This window comes from Schistocerca cancellata, chromosome 2, assembly GCF_023864275.1.
Source record: "Schistocerca cancellata isolate TAMUIC-IGC-003103 chromosome 2, iqSchCanc2.1, whole genome shotgun sequence".
Taxonomy (NCBI): domain Eukaryota; kingdom Metazoa; phylum Arthropoda; class Insecta; order Orthoptera; family Acrididae; genus Schistocerca; species Schistocerca cancellata.
This window is the reverse complement of record NC_064627.1, coordinates 79827027-79850501: the sequence shown is the minus strand read 5'-3', so window position 1 is coordinate 79850501 and position 23475 is coordinate 79827027. Positions and strand designations below refer to the sequence as shown.

At 45.2% G+C, this 23475-nt stretch overlaps 1 protein-coding gene across 1 annotated transcript in view; it reads left to right on the top strand.

The window, feature by feature from the left end:
- The window catches only part of LOC126151026 (uncharacterized), a 118149-nt gene extending 95034 nt beyond the window's left edge, over positions 1-23115 (top strand). The window contains exon 3 of the mRNA XM_049915915.1: positions 22907-23115. Within this exon, the coding sequence (XP_049771872.1) occupies positions 22907-23115 (209 nt within the window). The remainder of the gene's footprint in view (positions 1-22906) is intronic.
- Positions 23116-23475: the final 360 nt, after the last annotated feature.

Below are 23475 nucleotides of genomic sequence, written 5' to 3'. Positions count from 1 at the left end.
GAGGTCATCAGTCACCTAGAACGTAGAACTACTTAAACCTAACTAACCTAAGGACATCACACACATCCATGCCCAAGGCAGGATTCGAACCTGTGACCGTAGCGGTCGCGCGGTTCCAGACTGAAGCGCCTAGAGATGTTTCACGGGCTACATGGCAGTGGGTCTCTTCGCCGCATTTTGGCAAAACTGTCCGTCGGTCACAATGTACTCGTAATATCCATACTTTAACGGAATCTTCCTGTAGTAACAACCAGTCGGGGTGTTAACAAAGAGAACCGCAGCGTACGATGAGAAGCAGCCTCACTTCCACTGGCAAACACCAGAGCACCTAGTGTCACGATCGTAGGCGCCAGTTCAAGACCTAGAGCGGTTGCCTCCTAAACTAACAGTTGACTCGCAACACGAAGCAGACGCCGCTACCCAAAAAGCTGTATGTCACGACATCCAGGTACCCTGGTGCTTTACTACTGCTGCTTGAATTTTTATCGTTTTACTATGTTAAAATAGAATCTAGCCGTGCAAGAAAAACCGGAAGCATACACTCAAAAATTACTTAGTTCTCTCTTTATTAAAACTGTCTTATGTATTTAAATCTGTCCAGTTTCAAGGGTTATTTTGATACATTCCGTGTGCTTTGCAGAGCAACGTGTGTGTGTGTGTGTGTGTGTGTGTGTGTGTGTGTGTGTGTGTGTGCGTATGTGTGTATGTTGCCTACTTTCGACAAAGGCCTCGTTGGCAGATAGCTTATTGTGTGAGAGTGTTTCTGTTGTACCCATATGCGAATCAGCATCTCCGCTACACGTTGAGTAGGAACTATCTGATGTGTTGGCAAATGTGCCAACACCTTGTAGATAGAGGAGGCCGAAATGCACGCTATAATCTAACGCAGACGGGCGTGAGGTCTGGAACAGGATACGTAATGAATGCTATAAAGAAAAATACGTAGCTGCTGAAATACTTAACTTTTAATCCATCATTTGTATACAGCATTCTTGATGATACAAGTGAGACTTTCTATAGAAATGGTTAATGGCGCCTTGCTAGGTCGTAGCCATGGACTTAGCTGAAGGATATTCTAACTATCTCTCGGCAAATGAGAGAAAGGCTTCGTCAGTGAAGTCGCTAGCAAAGTCGTCGTACAACTGGGGCGGAGTGCTAGTACGTCTCTCTAGATATGCCGTGTGCTGGCGCTCGGTCTGCAATTACTGACAGTGGCGACACGCGGGTCCGACATGTACTAATGGACCGCGGCCGATTTAAAGCTACCACCTAGCAAGTGTGGTGTCTGGCGGTGACACCACACTATCATTTTCATAATAGTGTAAAATTCGTTATTATTTTATATCCTACTACCTGTGTACCCGTCATTTCCCAGCTATGCATTTATTGAGCTCTTACGTATGACAGGTATTGAACTGTATGACATAAAATCGTCATAACTTCTGATCGGTTTGCGTTAGACCTTTCAAACTGCAAGGTTGGCCGTGGAGCGTGACGGGAGTTAGTATCTGCACGCATTGTTTGGTTTAGCAACGAAGCCCACTTCGATTTGTATGGATTCGTCAATAAGCAAAACAGATGAATTTGGGGGACTGAGAATCCGCATTTCGCTATCGAGGAGTCTCTTCACCCTCAACGGGTGACTGTGGTGTGCAAAGTCCTGTCACGGAACAATCGGTGCGATATTCCTTGATGACACGGTGACCACGAAACGGTAAGTGAAGGTTTTAGAAGATGATTTTATCCCGATTATCCAAAGTGACCCTGATTTCGACAAGACGTGGCTCATGCAAGATTGAGATCGAACCATTCGGAGCAGGAAAGTGCCTGATGTCCTGGAGGAGCGCCTTGGGACCGCATTCTGGCTCTGGGATACCCAGTGGCCACTGGAATCGGTCTCGATTGGCCGCCATGTTCTTCGGATCAAAACACGTGCGGCTCCTATTAGTGGGGCTATATTAAAGACAAGGAATACAGCAATAACGCCAAAACCACTGCTGAACTGAAAACAGCCGTTCAGGAGGTCATCGACAGAACTGATGTTCCGACTCTTACGTGGCTCATGCCGAATTTCGCTATTCGTCTGCGCTACGTCATCGCTAATGTTGACAGGCATATCCAACATGTGATAGCCTAAATTCGAATATCTGTAGTAACGTTTACATGTTGAATAAAGCGGGTGCACACATTAGTTTGTAACTAATCTACGTTTTTTCCATATAATACAATAATTGTCACCCTGTACATTAGTCCATCTCCTCCCTCCACCCCTCTCTCTCTCTCTCTCTCTCTCTCTCTCTCTCTCTCTCTGTTCATCCCTTCCTTCCTCCTCTATCTGTCCAATTCCCCCCCCCCCCCCACTCGTCACGTTATCACTCCCACCCCAACAGGATGCTGGTGGTTCTTATAAGCACAGTATTTCTTGCCGGATACTAACTAATATGTGTACCTATTTTCGTCCGTGCACACATTTTCAATTCATTTCACATAAATGTAACATATTTCATGCATAGTTGTACATATATGTATCATCTGTAACTGGAGCTAATTTCATCCCCCACTTTGATTTTCACGCCTCTCAATGTTTATGACTTCGTATCTTCTGAACTATGTGCCCTTAAATGATATAATCTTCCACAACCATCCAGTGATATACTGGGTGATCAAAAAGTCAGTATAAATTTGAAAACTTAATTAACCACGGAATAATGTAGATAGAGATTTAAAAATTGACACACATGCTTGGAATGACATGGGGTTTTATTAGAACCCAAAAAAAGTTCACAAAATGTCCGATAGATCTCTTGCGCGCGTGGTTTGGTGATGATCGTGTGCTGAGCCACCACTCTCGTCATGCTTGGCCTCCCAGGTCCCCAGACCTCAGACCGTGCGATTATTGGCTTTAGGGTTACCTGAAGTCGCAAGCGTATCGTGATCGACCGACATCTCTAGGGATGCGGAAAGACAACATCCGACGCCAATGCCTCACCATAACTCCGGACATGTTTTACAGTGCTGTTCACAACATTATTCCTCGACTACAGCCATTGTTAGGGAATGATGGTTGACATATTGTGCATTTCCTGTAACGAACATCATCTTTGCTTTGTCTTACTTTGTTATTCTAATTATTGCTATTCTGATCACATGAAGCGCCATCTGTGGGACATTTTTTGAACTTTTGTATTTTTCGGTTCTAATGAAACCCCATATCATTCCAAGCATGTGTGTCAATTTGTACCTCTCTATCTACATTTTTCCGTGATTTACTCAGTTTTCAAATTTGTACTGACTTTTTGATCACCCGGTATTTGTCTACTGTCTGCAAAATGTGTTGCGAATAGAGTTAGCAGTAACGAAGTAATAAATTAAAACCTTACCCGCGATGCGTCTGTTTTTCACATATCTCAGTATTTGAAGTTATACCTCCTAAACTATGTGTAGTGCAATGATCTGTTATGGTACGTACATTCAGTGGCAAACGTGCATACTGTCTGCGAAGTATGTTGCGGATAGAGTTAGTAGCAAATATATGATAAATTAAAACGTCAAGCATTATGCGAAAATTTTTTACACGTCTCTGGGTTTATGACGTCACATCTCCTGAACTATGCGTGGTGAAACAACATGACTGTGTTGGTACACTGTGACGTCATTACTGTCTCAAAAATATGTCGCAAATACATTTGTTAGTAAAGAAGTAATAAATTGAACGTTGTGTTTCATGCGGCAGTTCTAATGCATAAACAACGATAATGTAGTGGGCGATGAACATTTTTTACTTTGATCTTTGTATGGCGGTTGCCAGCGAGGAAAATTCCGTAAACTCTTGAGATTATGTGTAAAGTTTGTCGCAAGTCACTAAGTGCCCTCATGCTCAAATAATGGATTAATAATGTATGGGTATTCATGTGTCGTGAGTTACACTGCTTTTCCTCCAGAAGCCCCTGCGCTCATACTCCAACAGCGATTCTTTTCAGACTGTAAGTGTTATGTGTACCAAGATGGTTGAAACCGATCCAGGAATTTAGGACGAGGTGTGGAACATCTCTGTTTGTATCAAGTGTACGGATTCATTATAATTCTCCTTTGTTCTTTACGTGCAGTGCGGTCTGGTTCCCCTTATTCCGCCTCAGTTACACTATGTCGGCGATTACTGCGCAAACAAGTTCTCCACGTACGCGTACACTACCATTACTCTACCGCGCAAATATAGGGGTTACACTCGTCTGGTGTGAGACGTTCCCTGGGGGGGGGGGGGTCCACCGGGAGCCGAACCGCACAATTACCCTGGGTTCGGTGTGGGGCGCCGGAGGGGTGAAGTGGACTGCGATAGTCGTCGTGGGGTTGCGGACCACTGCGGCTGCGGCGCGGACGGAGACTCTCTGTCGTTTCTAGGTCCCCGGTTAACATAACATAACATAACTTTACGTTCAAGTCTTTTTTAAAGGCATCACCGTCTTTTTCAGGATTTTGATGCTTGTCGTTTTCCTCCGGTAGCGTTATGCCTTAAACTTCCTGACAGATTAAAACTGTGTGCCAGACCGAGACTCGAACTCGGGGCTCTGCCTTTGCGGGCAAGTACTCTACAAGTGTCATATAAGCGCACACTCCGCTGCAGAGTGAAAATCTCATTCTGGAAACATCCCCCAGGCTGTGGCTAAGCCATGTCTCCGCAATATCCTTTCTTTCAGAAGTGCTAGTTCTGCAAGGTTCGCAGGAGAGCTTCTGTAAAGTTTGGAAGGTAGGAGACGAGGTACTAGCAGAAGTAAAGCTGTGAGGACGGGGCGTGAGTCGTGCTTGGGTAGCTCAGTAGGTAGAGCACTTTCCCGCGAAAGGCAAAGGTCCCGAGTTCGAGTCTCGGTCGGGCACACAGTTTTAATCTGCCAGGAAGTTTCATATCAGCGCACGCTCCGCTGCAGAGTGAAAATCTCATTCTGGAGCCTTATGCCTGGTTTCTAGAATTCTTTTAGGTTATATTAAACTAATAGTGTTACATCATTCCATTCTGTTTAATGAACTTCACCGATGAGATTATGAAATTTTATTAATGATGAAGCTATTCATCACCGAAAACTGGAGGAATAACTGTCGACTAAACGAGCAATAAAGATGTGCTCACAGTAGGCAAATTTATGATGGTAGTTTTGCTTTCCAGCAGTGTCTTCAGAAAACAATTGTATTCCGAAACACTAAATATTGTAAATTAAAGCCAACTGCCGCATTTCTCTGTCTGTATGTGAAGGCCTAACTCATGTACTACTGTACGGATTTTTATATGCTATTCAGCAATAGACAGAAAGGTGATTAAAATTCTTCTGGGTATTATGTCGCGTCATTGGTAAAAATCTAACAACAATAATAAATTAAAACCGACGTTTCGGCCTAATTGCAATGGCCTTCCTCAGGGCCCTGAAAAAATTTAATCACTATGACACCGGCCGCGTAAGCCTACGTTCTTAGAATAGAATGATTCATGAGGAACGTTTGTGTGCACACTATATAAATATCTCGTGCAAATTGGTTGAACCATGGTAATGTTTGTCGATTAATTCGTACCACCTAAAACTTTCCTGGAATTCGTTGTTTAAATTGTGGAAGTGATAGGATGGAACTGTTCATGTCACATGGGTGTAAAGAAAAGTCTGTGACACTATATACTGTCTGTTAAGATGATCTCCCAATAACGAGTTGGATAACTTGCAAGATAGACGCAATAACAAACTGAACATCTTGCAAGGTGGACGATGAAAACCTTTTGTTCAAGTGAGTCATTTGGATAAGAAAATATGAATCTTTAATATTCAATTTCCCAACGTTGGCCTCTGAATTTTAATCAGAGTTCTACGCAGTGGCCTGTAAATAGAATTACCGCTACGTCAGTCAAGTCGTGTCGTAGATACTTGCGTGCGAAGCAAGGACGGGTCACCAGTAAAATTATAATTCTAATTCTTAATTTATTAGTCAGAGAAACACAAAAGAAGTTTTCCGGATCGTTTCCATTTCCTGTTCTCTAGAAAGTTCTAACCGGTGTTCCTCTCCACTTTGCTCAAGAAGCGTACAGTAAATTACGCTCAGGAGCGGTATTAATTTGTACGCATCTTGTGTACAGGCCTTGGAATGGACACCTTCGGACGTCGGTGCTGTATCACGTTTTATCGACCAAAACTGTTCTTCAAAACCAGTACAACTGATTTCTATGGGACTCGCGTTAGAAGGAAAATGTCTAATAGGAACGTTACCAGGTTTTCCTTTCTAGAGGAAAATCTGAAAGAGGCTTCATCTTTTCGACTTTCTTCTGTTTCCTGTCTCTTTCTCAAGAGCACAGACACTGCACTGTGTACCATGGACTCGCATACCTTGCGATAAAAAATTTATTGGGATTTTCGGACGGGTCATGTTTTGTGACGTACTAGTTATTGAAGACAGACCTGAAATCAGCTACATCTGCATCTATACTACGCAAGTCACGTTACGGTGTTTGTCTGAGGGTACTTTGCGTAACACTATCGATTCCTCCTTCTCCCGTTCCAGGCGCGAGTGGTTCACAGGAACAACGAAACCTCCGTGTGAGCTCGAATTTTTTCTGATTATTCCATCATGGTGTCTTTGCGAGATACACTTAGGAGCAAGGAATTTATTCGTTGACTCTTCTAATAACGTGCGCTTTCAGGCCTTTAAGAGTAAACAACACAGTGATCCACAATGCCTCTCTTGCAACGTCTGCCTCTGGAGTTGCCTGAACATCTCAGTGACGCTTTCGCGCTAAGTGAATCCGTAATGAGACACGTTACTTTGCTTTAGATGTTCTCTGCTTCCTTTATGAATAATACCCAGTACGGGTGCCACATTGACGACTAATATTCAAGAATTGGTCGAATGACTATTTTGTAAGCTTCCTCAGGATTGTTCCAATGAATCGCTGTCTGTCATTTTCGTTACCTATATATTTTCGACTGGTTGTCCCAATTTAAATCGCTCCCTACGTGTACAAAATGGCTCTGAGTACTATGGGGCTTAACATCTCAGGTCATCAGTCCCCTAGAACTTAGAACTACTTAAATCTAACTAACCGAAGGACATCACACACATCCATGCCCGAGGCAGGATTCGAATCTGCGACCGTAGCGGTCACGTGGTTCCAGACTGAAGCGCCTAGAACCGTTCGGCCACCAGCAGCCGGCTCTACATGTACACCTGGATATTTTATATATGTGTGTGCTTCCAGTGATTGCTTTACAATCACGTAATCATACACTAATGTGCTTCCTGCCTATTTATGAGGACTGTGTTACATTCATTTACATTGAGAATCAATTGCCAAACCCTGCAACAAGCGTCAGCCTCTGCCGGTCCCCCTGCATGTCGCTCCAGTTTCGTAGCGTTGCGACTTCTTTGTGTACAATAGGATTATCCGCGAAAAGCCTGATGAAGATTCCGACGTTAAATATATACTCCTGGAAATTGAAATAAGAACACCGTGAATTCATTGTCCCAGGAAGGGGAAACTTTATTGACACATTCCTGGGGTCAGATACATCACATGATCACACTGACAGAACCACAGGCACATAGACACAGGCAACAGAGCATGCACAATGTCGGCACTAGTACAGTGTATATCCACCTTTCGCAGCAATGCAGGCTGCTATTCTCCCATGGAGACGGTAGTAGAGATGCTGGATGTAGTCCTGTGGAACGGCTTGCCATGCCATTTCCACCTGGCGCCTCAGTTGGACCAGCGTTCGTGCTGGACGTGCAGACCGCGTGAGACGACGCATCATCCAGTCCCAAACATGCTCAATGGGGGACAGATCCGGAGATCTTGCTGGCCAGGGTAGTTGACATACACCTTCTAGAGCACGTTGGGTGGCACGGGATACATGCGGACGTGCATTGTCCTGTTGGAACAGCAAGTTCCCTTGCCGGTCTAGGAATGGTAGAACGATGGGTTCGATGACGGTTTGGATGTACCGTGCACTATTCAGTGTCCCCTCGACGATCACCAGTGGTGTACGGCCAGTGTAGGAGATCGCTCCCCACACCATGATGCCGGGTGTTGGCCCTGTGTGCCTCGGTCGTATGCAGTCCTGATTGTGGCGCTCACCTGCACGGCGCCAAACACGCATACGACCATCATTGGCACCAAGGCAGAAGCGACTCTCATCGCTGAAGACGACACGTCTCCATTCGTCCCTCTATTCACGCCTGTCGCGACCTCACTGGAGGCGGGCTGCACGATGTTGGGGCGTGAGCGGAAGACGGCCTAACGGTGTGCGGGACCGTAGCCCAGCTTCATGGAGACGGTTGCGAATGGTCCTCGCCGATACCCCAGGAGCAACAGTGTCCCTAATTTGCTGGGAAGTGGCGGTGCGGTCCCCTACGGCACTGCGTAGGATCCTACGGTCTTGGCGTGCATCCGTGCGTCGCTGCGGTCCGGTCCCAGGTCGACGGGCACGTGCACCTTCCGCCGACCACTGGCGACAACATCGATGTACTGTGGAGACCTCACGCCCCACGTGTTGAGCAATTCGGCGGTACGTCCACCCGGCCTCCCGCATGCCCACTATACGCCCTCGCTCAAAGTCCGTCAACTGCACATACGGTTCACGTCCACGCTGTCGCGGCATGCTACCAGTGTTAAAGACTGCGATGGAGCTCCGTATGCCACGGCAAACTGGCTGACACTGACGGCGGCGGTGCACAAATGCTGCACAGCTAGCGCCATTCAACGGCCAACACCGCGGTTCCTGGTGTGTCCGCTGTGGCGTGCGTGTGATCATTGCTTGTACAGCCCTCTCGCAGTGTCCGGAGCAAGTATGGTGGGTCTGACACACCGGTGTCAATGTGTTCTTTTTTCCATTTCCAGGAATATATATATATATATATATATATATATATATATATATATATATATATATATATATATATATATAGGGTAATCATTAATAAAACAGTAGGGACGGATTGCTGACTGGAAATGGAACAAAAAGCGGAAATGTGCCGTTGCCACGGTAGATGGCACTGGTAAAGTTTTGCAGAAGTTCGGAAGTAGCGCGTACTTCAATGCGAGATGCTTATAATAACGTCCACAACGAAACTTTGTCTCCGTATGTGGCAGAAAACCCAAAGAGATTTTGGTCATACATAAAGCACACCAGTGGCATGACGCAATCAGTACCTGCCCCGCACGACAACAACGGAGAAGTCACTGAAGACAGTGCCACTAAAGCTGAGTTATTAAACACGGTTTTCCGAAACTCATTCACCAAATAATACTAAGTAAATATTTCTGAATTCCAATGAAGAATAACTGCCAATATCATAAATATAGAAGTAGATATTCTCGGTTAGCAAAACAGCTGAAATCACTCAATAAAGGCAAGGCCTCCGGTCCGGATTGTATACCAGTCAGGTTCCTTTCACAGTAGGCTGATGCAATAGCTCCATGTTTAACCATTACATACATCCACTCACTCACGGAAAGATCCGTACCTAAACACTGGAAAATTGTTCAACTCACACCAATACCCAAAAAGGAAGTAGGAGTAACGCGCTGGATTACAGGATCATATCACTAACGTCAATTTGCAGTGGGGTTTTTGAACATATGTGTTCGGAATTTATGAAAACGATCTATTGACACATACGCAGCACGGATTCAGATAACATCATTCTTGTGAAACACAACTAACTCTTTATACTCATGAAGTAATGAGTGCTATCGACAGGGGATGTCACATTAATTCCATATGTTTAGGTTTTCAGAAGGCTTTCAACACCGTTCCTCACAAGCGTCTTCTAGAAAAACTGCGTGCCTATGGAATATCGGATCAGTTGTGCGACTGGATTTGTGATTTCCTATCGGAAACGTCACAGTTCGTAGTAATAGACGGAAAGTCATCGAGTAAAACAAAATTAGTATCCGGCATTCTCCAAGGAAGTGTTATAGGCCCTCTATTATTCCCGATCTGTATTGACGATGTAGGAGGCAATCTGAGTAGCCTTCTTAGATTGTTTGCAGATGATGCTGTCGTTTACCGTCTTGTAAAGTCATCAGATAACAAAAATGAATTGCAAAATGATTTAGATAGATATCTGTGTGATGCGAAAAGTGTCAGTTGATCCTGAATACAGGAAAGCGTGAAGTTTTTCACATGAGTGCTAAAAGACATCAGCTAAATTTTGATTCAACCAAAAACTTAGGAATTAAAATTACAAACAACCTAAACGGGAACGATCACATAGATCGTTGTGCGTAGTGCAAAGCAAAGACTGGGACTCATTGGCAGAACACATTGAAGGTTGAACTGGTCTACTAAAGAGACTGCTTACGCCATGCCTGTCCGCTCTATTGTGGAGTATTGCCGTGCGGTGTGGGATTCGTATTAGATGGGACTGACAGATGACATCGAAAAAGTTCGAAGAAGGAAAGCTCGTTTTGTACTATTGCGAAGAAGGGAGGTAGTGCCTGAGACATGATACGTGAATTGGAGTGGCAATCATAAAACAAAGGCGTTTTTCGTTGCGACGGGATCTTCTCATGAAATTTCAATCAGCAGTTTTCCCTTCCGATTGCGAAAACATTCTGTTGGCACCCACATACATAGGGAGAAATGATTATCACGATAAAATAAGAGTAATCAGGGCTCGAAGAGAAAAAATTAAGTGCTCGTTTTTCCCACGCGCCGTTCGAGAGTGGAATGGTAGAGAGACAGCTTGAACTTGGTTCATTGAACCCTCTCCCAGGCATTTTATTGTGAGTAGCAGAGTAATGACGTATATGTAGATGTAGACGAACGATAGTTCTTCTGACCACGTGCCGTGTGTTCCTTGTGTTTTGGAGGCTGTGATATTGATACAGCGTATTGTAAGCAGCAGAATGTTCCGGTATTCAAGTCAGGAACAAGCCGAGATGGTGTTTGTGTAAGGCCATGAATACGGTTGAGAGGCAGCACGGTTGTAACAAAACAAGTACCCTTACAGAAACTAACCACATCACACAACATTCCAAGTCCTTTTGAGTGATAATGGGTCCTTTCGCACAGACCAACAAGCAGGGAAGTGGCGGATGTGCGAGCACCAGATTTCGAGGACCGGTTTGTATAGGATATGTAGACGAAGTCCAGTACAAGCTCCACGCAAATGGCGCGCCAACATAGTGCAAGCCAAACTACGTCTATCCATATATGACAATCGCTACTATCCCGAACTCCTGAAATCCCAGATTGAACATCTGTTGTGACGCGGCTGCGATGCGGCTCTCCACTGTGTTCCGGGTTGAATTGTTGTTTCACGCACACCGTCCATTTCACACCATGTGTTCGTAGAACCATTTTCCCTCCATTTCCAGTCAGAAACCCGTCCCTGTAGTTTGTCGGCTTTACTAATATTCACCCTGCATTGAGGCAAAAACTCGAGAGAGGGCGTCGTAGGCCAGCGCGGATCACCTTCTGCCGTGGCGGACGTGATGCGGGCGCTGCGCTGAAGCGCCCGGCGGAGTGGTCCCCAGCGCTGCCCTGAGATGATTGCCCGCCCGAGGGAGGCCCACACGCTACGGCCCACGCCCTGTACGGCAGAGGGAGTCTCGGCGGCAGAAGAAGCGCTCACAATCGAGTTTCCGGCGCAGGCGAATGAGCCCGACCCCTGGCCTCTGCCCGCGATTCAATAAAGGCGCATGGCGGCGCAAACGGCGGACGCCTGCCGCCGCTCGGGACGTCACTGCGCCGCACGGCTGCCCCTGCGGCTCCTGTGCCAAGTACAGCGCAACGCGATACGCGCGCCCCTTGTAACTTGTCCCAGTGCGCAGGCTTGCCTGGCCTCGCTCACTGGAGGAGAAAACACCAAGCTTCTTAAGCCGCGTCATGTTACCCTTCAGTTCCTTCTCGCATACTCGATGTTTCGACCATTCACCTGGTATCTCCATCAGGAATTCTATCAAAGACCATAGTCAGTCGTGTTGTGAAGAAGTAGGGTTACTGGTTGAAAATCTCTTAGTTTTTGTCTCATTTCATAAATAGTCAAACGGGTGTAGCAAAGGACAGAAGATGTTTATCAACATACTAGCTCTGTGCCCATCATTTCCGAGCGTATTTTAACTCCAATCTGTTATTCCACCTCCTCCTTCCCCCTTTGTGTCCATGTCCTCATTCCCCTCCATCTCTGTCCATTTTTTCCACCCCTCTCCGTCTGTCCACTTCCTCCAACCCCTATTCTCTGTCCATCTCCTCCTACCCCTCCTCCTGCTCCTCTCATTACTCTCTGTCCCTCTTCTCCTCCACGTCTTGCCAACCTTCTCCTCCTCCCCCGTTTCTCTGTTCACCTCCTCATTCATTTTTCGTCTATCTCCTCCTCTCCGCTCTCCCTGTCCACGTCCTACTCTCCCTCTAGCTGCCCATCTCTTCTTTCCTAACTCTGCACATCTGCACCCCTCCCGTCTCTCTGTTTATTCAACCTCCTCCTCTCTACCTCCACCTTCTCTTTTGTCATCTCCTCCTCTACCCTCCTTACCCTCACAGTATATCTCCCCGCCCTGGCTGGTGTAAGTATTTTAACAGACATTGCGGAAGCTTTTATTCTCCATGTACAATTTTGCCTGCGGTTTCCCGAATTCTAAAAAAAACATATCCCTCCAGATCGTAACTAACCAAATTTTACTGTTTTAAACATGGCTGTGCGTCAGCAACAGTATACAATTTAGAAACGTAGCAACTATACAGCCAACCGGTTGCAAATAACTTGATCTAGGTTTCGACACATATTAGTGGTGTCTTCATCAAAATGGAATTTTCAGAAAGAGTAAAATTACTTTGCTAGAAAGCAGTGCTCAGCTATGCTCAAGTATAAAAAAAAAAAAAAAAAAAAAAAAAAAAGAGAGAGAGAGAGAGAGAGAGACAGAGAGAAAGAAAAAAACAAGAAGGCTCGAAAGTGTTTTATTTTATTTTTGATTTGAACATATCTGCTGTCAATTCTGACCATTCCTTTCTCGCGAAGTAATTTTACGGTTTCTCAAAATTTTATTCTGATGAAGACATCCTTAGTGGGTGTCGAAACCTAAGTCAATTGTACCAAACACTTATTTGCAACCGGTTGGCTGTATAATCCCTATGTTTCAAAATGAGTAAAATTTGTAAACCAAATTTGGTTGAAATCTTTCCAGGTGTTTAGAACGAGCCCTTTACCCGTGGATTGAATTGCGTCAAAAACGCTTGATATATAATTAACACATTTCACACTGTTTGTACACATATTCACCTGTAGCTCCAGAAAATATCGCCCTTTATTTTCTTTTTCAAGCAGCTCATTGTTTGTGACGCGGTATTTCTTGAACTATGTGTCGTACGACGATATAATTTTGCTTGTACAGTCAATGATGTAGCTGAATACTTTCTCCAAAATGTGACGAGAATACAGTTAGTAGTATACGAGTAATAATTTAAACTGTTATGCTTCATGCGGCAGTTTTACTGCATGAACAGGTGAAATGAAGTGACAAAATTTTTTGCTTTCCTCATTTTGTGGTTGTCATCAACGTGAAAAAGTTTCGTATAGGTTTTAAATTATTCGTAAAGTTTGTTGCACGTTATCCAAGGTACTTTGATTCTCAAGTAATGGGTGAATAAATTGTATTCCGCGTCGTGGGCTACACCAACTTTTCACCCCCACCCCCAAATCACTTTCATGGGTAAGTTGTTCTTACCCCCTCAGCGATTCTTTGCAGACTGTAAGTGACACGTCCAACGAATTTTCAGGAAATCGGTCCAATAGCTTAGGAAAATTTGTGGAATATACATACGTACGTACCCCCATTTTTATATTGTGTATGGATTATTGTCCTGCAGCACAGGTCGTTGTTTGTATTCTTCGTCGTCTGTGGCTGTGTATTTACCTCCTTGATGGCGGGAAGCCAAGGAGCTGGAAACCTTTTCCACTGTAATTATATTCTTTTCTTGAAATTTCAACTGTTTCTTGGACTTTCCTTCTATACATGTTGCTCTCCTTGGCTAGCACGCATACCTTGTAGAATCAATATGTTGGACGCAATTTGTTTTATGTCCCGAATATGGCATTTGTACTGATTGATATGCTTTCTGTCGTCTCGGTTTCGCTTAAACATTGCCCGCGCCACGCGTCACTTCGTGGATACTCGCTATGTGGAGTTAGTCAGGTGCGTCAGTTTGAAGTCGGAAAAAGTCCTTGATTTTGTTCTGGCTCTAAACACTTTCTATTTTCGAACAAGTCTGCTTATGCGGTCAGTAACACCAGTAACAAACAATAACGTAACAGAGTGAGAAGCCGGTTCCTCGACTTTCTTACTATCATAATTAATTCTATTTCGTTTGAAAGTTCTATTAATGGGCCAACCATGATAGCCCTTGTTTTTCGTGCGTTATTTAAGATATTCATCTCCGATTCCAAGCTGTTATTGTCTCTGACACGGTAGCAGAAGCCAAGCTGCTTGCTTCTCAGCTGGGTGGCATTTACATACCTATTTCTGTTTGTAGGGTTTCTGTGCACTCTCTGTCCTAGCGTATTGTAAGTAAACGTAACAATGGTCTTTGAGGTAGCTAATCAGAAACACCAGAAGACCCTCAAGAAAGTCGCAGCACAGGGAGAAGAAACGTCCTTTATGCAAGAAGAAATCAAAGAGTAACATCGTAAAGATTTTATCTTCACTAGTAACTTGGTTTGCAATGAACATGTACATGTAAATCCGTATTTTCACTCACATGTGTGTTCCAAGGGATGTTTCAGTGGCTTCTTCCTTTCTTGAAGACTGCGCGGGTAGAAGTGCTGGTGGTAAGTCTTCGTCTGAGATCCAATTCCTGTGATTATTCCTTACACCCATGCTCATTCCACGAGCTGTTTGTTGGGGATGTTAATATGTTGCCTGTCTCTTCTTGCAGTGTACCGTCTCGAACCCCTTCCGAAACACACTCGCACTCATTGTACAAGTCCATGACGAAACGTGACGATCTTCATTACATCTTCATCGTCTTCTGTATCAGTCCTAGCGTTATGAGTCGCAGATTAATGAACAATACTCTAGAAACGGTTGAAAATGCCTTTCGTGAGCTACAACTTTCCTAAATATAAGAACCATATTTCCTTAGGTTTATTTGAAGGAATCAGTCTGCGACATGAGTTTCCTAGAACCATTAGTACGTGCCCACTATGGACGCATAGTCCTAGATACATAATGTACAGTAACTGGAATCGGAAACAGCCAGAAGCCACTGGCGGACCCGTCAACGTTGCGGTTAGTGGACTGAATCCAGTCTTTCTTGAGCAAGTGGCCAGGATAGTGCACATGCTCCTGAAGAAAACCGGCCCTTGTGTAGGTGGAACTTCACCCCGGCATCACACAACATAGTAAAGAGTGTGCAGACGTTGTGCATAGTTTCCCTAACTATTAAGTCATGCAGGAATGGACATGGTTAACTGTTCCTGGTACCTCTAGAAGATTTCCAGGAAGAAAAGATAAGACAAACAGCAAACATTGGTATTTGTACAAGCAAAGGGTGTATTGATGTCCATAATGCGTTGTGATTCCCCATCCAGTGGGGTTAGTAAAAAAGTAAACAAGGTCTATCTTAGAAAAATATTCACTGCTGACAAGTTTAGTGTGGAGTTCCTCCAGACGGGTTATTGGTTGGGCTTCTAGATGTATCTGGGCATTAACTGTTGACCCAAAATCTCCATGGACCAGAAGGAGCCATTTGATTTTTTAACCGCTACCAGGAGTGTTGTCAAGCAACAGTTTTGTCAGGTTCACTTACCCTAGCATCGTGAAGGTGATTGAGTTTGAGCTTAACCACCATCTGTAGCACCATGGTAACACATACCAGGCCAAGTACAAAGAGAGATATGAAAGAGGCACAGAGGTCATCGCCGGCCGCGGTGGTCTAGCGGTTCTAGGAGCGCAGTCGGGAACCGCGTGACTGCTACGGTCGCAGGTTCGAATCCTGCCTCGGGCATGGATGTGTGTGATGTCCTTAGGTTAGTTCGGTTTAAGTAGTTCTAAGCTCTAGGGGACTGATGACCACAGATGTTGAGTCCCATAGTGCTCAGAGCCATTTTAACCATTTGAACAGAGGTCAACAGGTTCTTGGAAAGAACTTCCTCCGTGATTGAGAACGCAAACGGGAGAAGGCATTCAGGCCGAAAATGTTGCCAGCCAATTGACTACTGACACCAAACAACGTAAGCTGCTGTAGTTGTGAGCTGACACCTGAGGGTAATTGTGCCGTCATGATACCCCACCAACTTGTGGGAAGGTGGAGCCAACGATGGGTAACCCAGGCAAGAACATGTTAGGAGATTCAGCAGGTAAACTGTCGCTACCATGATGGGAGCGAACGTCATGATGTGCAATCGGTCCGCAGCTCGTGGTCTCGCTTCCCACGCCCGGATTCCCGGGTTCGATTCCCGGCGGGGTCACGGATTTTCTCTGCCTCGTGACGACTGGGTGTTGTGTGATGTCCTTAGGTTAGTTACGTTTAAGTAGTTCTAAGTTCTAGGAGACTGATGACCACAGATGTTAAGTCCCATAGTGTTCAGAGCCATTTTTTTTTTTTTTTGATTTGCAATCAGAGATCAGTTAACAACACGGTTGCGTGGTCATGGCTAACAATGGCCTTCAGTTCATGCACCTTCACTTGATGCTTCTGCAGACGGAATCGACTCTTCAGCTGATGGACAGCAAATACTTCGTAGATGCTCATTCTTTCCACATCGGGTGCGATGCGCCCAGCGATCAGGACAGTCTGCACATTGGTGCATTTTGAAGCAGTCAGGACAATATGTGGTATGATTGGGGTAATGAAAGTCCGCAACTGACGAATCCTGATGCCTGCGGCAGGAAAAGAACTTACGAGGATTTCATCCCCGTGGTGGAGGTTGAGCCGCTACTACTATGGGATGCTGCAGCCCACAGCCTTGGTAGCGATAAATGTGCCACAAAACAGGTGTTTCTAGGCCATTGAGATGTTTTTGGGCCAGGAGGAGGCCGGAACCAATTCGACCGACATCAACCTCAGTTTCACGCCTGCACCAGCAGAGTTGCCTGCAGAGCTTACAGCTAAATACCATGTTGGAATTGACCTGCGAAATTTGTACCTTAGTTTAGAGTTTTTTATACAGAAGCATGTGTAAGTAGGCTGTTTATGTTTTCTTATTGGCAACGTTACGTAGCGCTCGGTATGAAAATCACTGGCTGTGCTGTGTGCAGTCTGTGGCTAGTTTGCATTGTTGTCTGCCATTGTAGCGTTGGGCAGCGGCAGCTGGATGTGAACAGCACGTAGCGTTGCGCATTTAGAGGTGAGCAGCAGCACAAAATGTAAATTAGCAAAGCAAATTGCAATTTTTAGAAAGGTTCAGACATGTATTCCGTTTATGACAGCGCAGTAGAGATTAATATGTCTTAATTGTAGTGTTTTCCATGATATTCCGATATGCACAAGTCTGCTGAAATTCGATCTAGCTTTTCATTTTCCTGTATGGATGTTGCTTCTAGTGTTTTGACAGGGGACACAAAATATATTTCTTTCAATATCCTTGGCTTCGCCAAACTACTGTATTATAGCTTCCTAATAGCTGTTTCAACTATTAGTACATTTGTCCTGCAGCCCTGTCTTTGGGATGAATTTACCCCCAAAAGTGCATAGAAAACGCATTGAAAATCGCTGTGATGTAATGGTCAGACTGGATGGATTTTTATCTGTCCAGGTAGCCTCTTATACAAATTAGCTGCCATTCATGCAGCGTATAATGGGAGTGAAGGAGAGGTAAGTAATGCATGAGCGGCTCTACTGTTACAAGATCCCTCTCCCCTGAGCGGTTTGCCAAGCTCTGAATTTATAAGTCCCGCAGAATATATCCAAGGCTTATCAGACCGTTGAAAGAGTTGCACGTTTTTCTCTGTAATGAGAGGAATATTCTCAGCCATGTGTATCATGCTGTTCTCAATGTATATTGCCGGCCGGTGTGGCCAAGCGGTTCTAGACGCTTCAGTCTGGAACCGGGCGACCTTTACGGTCGCAGGTTCGAATCCTGCCTCGGGCATGGATGTGTGTGATGTCCTTAGGTTAGTTAGGTTTAGGTAGTTCTAAGTTCTAGGGGACTGATGACTTCAGATGTTAAGTCCCATAGTGCTCAGAGCCATTTGAACGATTTTTTTTTTCAACGTATATTGTGGGCGCTGATGATCGCGCAGTTGAGCGCCCGACAAATCCAACATCATCATCATCAGTATATATTGTATAATTATGGTTACCGTCGTTACTGTTAGCTACATTATCTTTTATTATTACATAGTGATTTTTCCCAAGATCGTTCGCCAAATACCCCGCGGCTTGGCTTAAACACACTAGTTTCGTGGTAATCACTTCCCAAAGATTTCTGTACCAGCTCTGACGTTCCAGTTTCGTGACTGCTACCCAGCAGCAAACTTTTCTTCCTACATTTTCACTTTACGCCATGCACTGTCAGACTTCATATGAACATCTTCGATTATCTGAATTTTTTTTTTATCTGTACCCAAACCACAGCAGCTACTAGAGACAGCTAGACTGAAGCAATCAGCAACGTTTCCTGGATCTCTTCACTGATCTGGAAGACTTGACGCCGCGCGGGATTAGCCGAGCGGTCTAGGGGCACTGCAATCATGGACTGTGCGGCTGGTCCCGGCGGAGGTTTCAGACCTCACTCGGGCATGTGTGTGTGTGTTTATCTTTATCCTTTAATTTAGGTTAAGTAGTGTGTAAGGTTAGGGACTGATGACCTTAGCAGTTAAGTCCCGTAAGATTTCACACACATTTAAACATTTTTTGGAAAACTTGACTGTAATTCAGTTTTCTGGTCTATATCCAACATTATACTTCTGCGTAATGCAGTTCGACAGAACTGAAAAGAACAGTCCCTCATGTAGGTCGTACGGCTGTGCATCGGTGAAAATAATGGTGTCGTAGCTCACACTGATTGCCATTCCAGATGATGCTGCGGCAGTTTGTACATTTGCCCATTGTCAAGGTCAAGGTATTTGGCTACAAAACGTTTTTCAAAGAAATAAAACGCCGAAGTGATTTATAAATTAAATTTTAATAAGGGATATTTTTATAAGAATTATTTATCTAGGATTGCTTTACGTAAATTAAATGCAGTTTTTAAGCTTAAGCATTTAGTGCAATGCAGTTAACTTATAAAAGAAAATTCTTGAAAGGTAATTTTATTTACGTTACAGAAATATCACTGTTCACACAATATGTTCACATTATTCGTAAGAGCAGTTCACTTGATGTTATGTGTCGGTTATTTAAGACTGCAGTACAGGTGCAGACGTTTATTGCTACAGTGAAATAGGTTAAGTTAGTTTGGAGCCGATGTACGATCGATGTAAATTGTAACAAGTTGTCAGTTGTACGAGGTGTGAGAGAAAAGTGACGAGACTGACAACACTGCCAGCAACGTGACAACGCTGTGGCAACCGGTGCGTTCATCCCTTCATATGCTCAGTCCGAATGTCAGCTGTATGCAGCCATCATGTGATTTTCGAGAGCGCCATTACTGATGTTGTGTTTGTATTGTGTGTTACGACAATGGAACAGTTGAATTTAGAATAACGATATGCCATCAAGTTTTGTGTTATACACTCCTGGAAATTGAAATAAGAACACCGTGAATTCATTGTCCCTGGAAGGGGAAACTTTATTGACACATTCCTGGGGTCAGATACATCACATGATCACACTGACAGAACCACAGGCACATAGACACAGGCAACAGAGCATGCACAATGTCGGCACTAGTACAGTGTATATCCACCTTTCGCAGCAATGCAGGCTGCTATTCTCCCATGGAGACGATCGTAGAGATGCTGGATGTAGTCCTGTGGAACGGCTTGCCATGCCATTTCCACCTGGCGCCTCAGTTGGACCAGCGTTCGTGCTGGACGTGCAGACCGCGTGAGACGACGCTTCATCCAGTCCCAAACATGCTCAATGGGGGACAGATCCGGAGATCTTGCTGGCCAGGGTAGTTGACTTACACCTTCTAGAGGACGTTGGGTGGCACGGGATACATGCGGACGTGCATTGTCCTGTTGGAACAGCAAGTTCCCTTGCCGGTCTAGGAATGGTAGAACGATGGGTTCGAAGACGGTTTGGATGTACCGTGCACTATTCAGTGTCCCCTCGACGATCACCAGTGGTGTACGGCCAGTGTAGGAGATCGCTCCCCACACCATGATGCCGGGTGTTGGCCCTGTGTGCCTCGGTCGTATGCAGTCCTGATTGTGGCGCTCACCTGCACGGTGCCAAACACGCGTACGACCATCATTGGCACCAAGGCAGAAGCGACTCTCATCGCTGAAGACGACACGTCTCCATTCGTCCCTCCATTCACGCCTGTCGCGACACCATTGGAGGCGGGCTGCACGATGTTGGGACGTGAGCGGAAGACGGCCTAACGGTGTGCGGGACCGTAGCCCAGCTTCATGGAGACGGTTGCGAATGGTCCTCGCCGATACCCCAGGAGCAACAGTGTCCCTAATTTGCTGGGAAGTGGCGGTGCGGTCCCCTACGGCACTGCGTAGGATCCTACGGTCTTGGCGTGCATCCGTGCGTCGCTGCGGTCCGGTCCCAGGTCGACGGGCACGTGCATCTTCCGCCGACCACTGGCGACAACATCGATGTACTGTGGAGACCTCACGCCCCACGTATTGAGCAATTCGGCGGTACGTCCACCCGGCCTCCCGCATGCCCACTATACGCCCTCGCTCAAAGTCCGTCAACTGCACATACGGTTCACGTCCACGCTGTCGCGGCATGCTACCAGTGTTAAAGACTGCGATGGAGCTCCGTATGCCACGGCAAACTGGCTGACACTGACGGCGGCGGTGCACAAATGCTGCGCAGCTAGCGCCATTCGACGGCCAACACCGCGGTTCCTGGTGTGTCCGCTGTGCCGTGCGTGTGATCATTGCTTGTACAGCCCTCTCGCAGTGTCCGGAGCAAGTATGGTGGGTCTGACACACCGGTGTCAATGTGTTCTTTTTTCCATTTCCAGGAGTGTACATGGGGAATCCGCGAGTGTAACCTTTGAAGAATTGAAATTGGCCTATGGGGAGGATTACTTAACGACAGCACAAGTTAATTTTTGGAAGGCCGAAAATGAATTGGAGATGAACATCACTCCGGAATACCTTGAACTACAAAAACCGACAGAAACGTTTAACGTGTGTGTTCTCTTGCTGAGATCAGACCAACGTTTAACGACAAGGATCACGAGTGACCTGTTCAACCTAAAGACTTCCATCTTATGTCAAATTCTGGCCGAAGTTTTACACATGGGAACGGTTTGTGCCAAAATTGTAGCGAAAAACATCATAACTAATCCACTTCCATCACTGATTTTTTGACTTCAGAAGGCATTCCTGTTGTTCAACAGCCCGTCGGCTCACCCGATCTGAGTGCTTTTGAATTTTTTCTGGCCCGAAACTGAAAAAGGTTTAAAAAGACGTCATTTTGGGACTCTGGTGACCATTCAGAAGAGTGTGATCGATATGTTAAAGGCCCTACCGGTTGAAGCATGTCGGTGCTGCAACCAAGACGGGGAGCAGCTACTCCGCCGGTGTACAGTTGCCGAATGGAACTACTTTGAAGGGGACATTGTTGTTGTTTGAAAAAAAACGAAAGGTCAGTCTTGTTAATTCACCTACACAACTTGTACGATGTTCGAATAATCAAACTTCGATAGATAAAATGTCAGTTTCGTTACTTTTCTCACACACCTTGTACGACGTCCAAATAATTCTTTTGTGATTGCTGAAGTTGCTCAAAACTAATAATTTCGAAAATTTACTGATATTTCCGTACAACTAAATACCAAAACTTATCTGCTTTGAACAACGTAGTTTCTCAATATATTATGAAACGCCCCTTAGAAAAACTCATGAATTACTGTGCTGATAAACCTCTACGTTATTTGATTTTCAAACAGCTGAGCATGTACTCATACATTACTCTATTTACTTATTCTGATCAACACTAAACTGACACACAATATTTTTAGCGCAACACAATCTGACTTTTAATAATCCCTACAAAAGAATGGCCCTGACTAACAATAACCTATACCTTTCATGAATCACTCACCTCACAAAAATCTTCGTTACTCGAACTACTGCAATACAGCGAGCGCCACTCCTGCCAGCTAAATAGAAGATTCTAACTACTGAAGGCAGTAACTACTGGTAGGCATAGTTAGCAAATGGAAAATTCTGATAGAGAACAAACAATGTATTTACCTTAATAGTGTTCAAAAGTCATTCTGGCGGACACACGCCCAGATTGTCCGCTCTTAAAACTCCGCCATTTCTCTACCCACATCCACCACTGCTGGCGACTTACCTCCAACTGCGCAACGCTATGCGCTGTTGACATCCAACTGCCCACCACTACAATAGCGAATATTTCAACAATGCCAACCAGCCACAGACTGCACACAGCACAGTCAGTGATTTTCATACAGAGCGCTAAGTGGCGTTACCAACATAAAAACCTAAACAGCCTACTTACAATATCTCCTAGATAGAGATTGCTAATACTGCTATAGCCGTAAATGCAACCATCTGTAAGTCTGAAATTATGAACGCAGGAGGCAACCGAAGTAATCTGAGCAACAGGTCAGTGATGATACGTTCACTAAGCACAAAAATCGAGCGTTGTAACGGTTGGTAGTTGTCTCCAGGCAAATGTTCGACTGGAATTGTTCTGCAAAGTGAAAGGACGTACATTTTGAAGGGAACATTCTTCAAAGGGTTCCTCTGCCTCGACGCAGCCGATTACGCTATAGTTAAGACCTTCGACAATTCGCGTTTCGAGCTACGACGTTCCAAAATCTTGTTCAGTGGCTGCCGAGGGAACCGTGCGGCCGCTCCCAGGGAGGCGGATGAATAATTTTCTGTGTGGGGAGAGGCCGCAGGGCGCCTCCACAATGGCCGACCCCGGCGTGTCAAACAAGGCGGGCGCAGCACGGCTCAGCACTGCCCACGGTGTCCTGGCCGGCACACGCGCCGCCTTCCTTCATTTCGTGGCACCATTCCTCCCTCTGGTTTGATGCTGTCCTCCGTCTTCCTCAACGTTCTTTTCATTCCCGTGCACCTAGTGCACCCAACATTATCTGTACTCCATTCGAGTTTATTTCACATTACCCTGTTCCTGGATGCGGAAGCGGATGTCCCACGAATCTTTCCTTCATCTTCTGGCAGTCTGCCATAGATTATGTTCCCCACCTACTCTTTTTCGTTGTCCATCATCTCATACATTGCCTGTCCACTTAATATTTTACATTCAGCAATAGCAGCATGTTTCCAGTTCCAGCTTCTCCCGATTTACAATGCTCCAGGTTTCACTTTCGTACAATGTTATCTGCGAGACATACATTCTCAGCAACCTTTCCTGATCTACGTATCTTTAT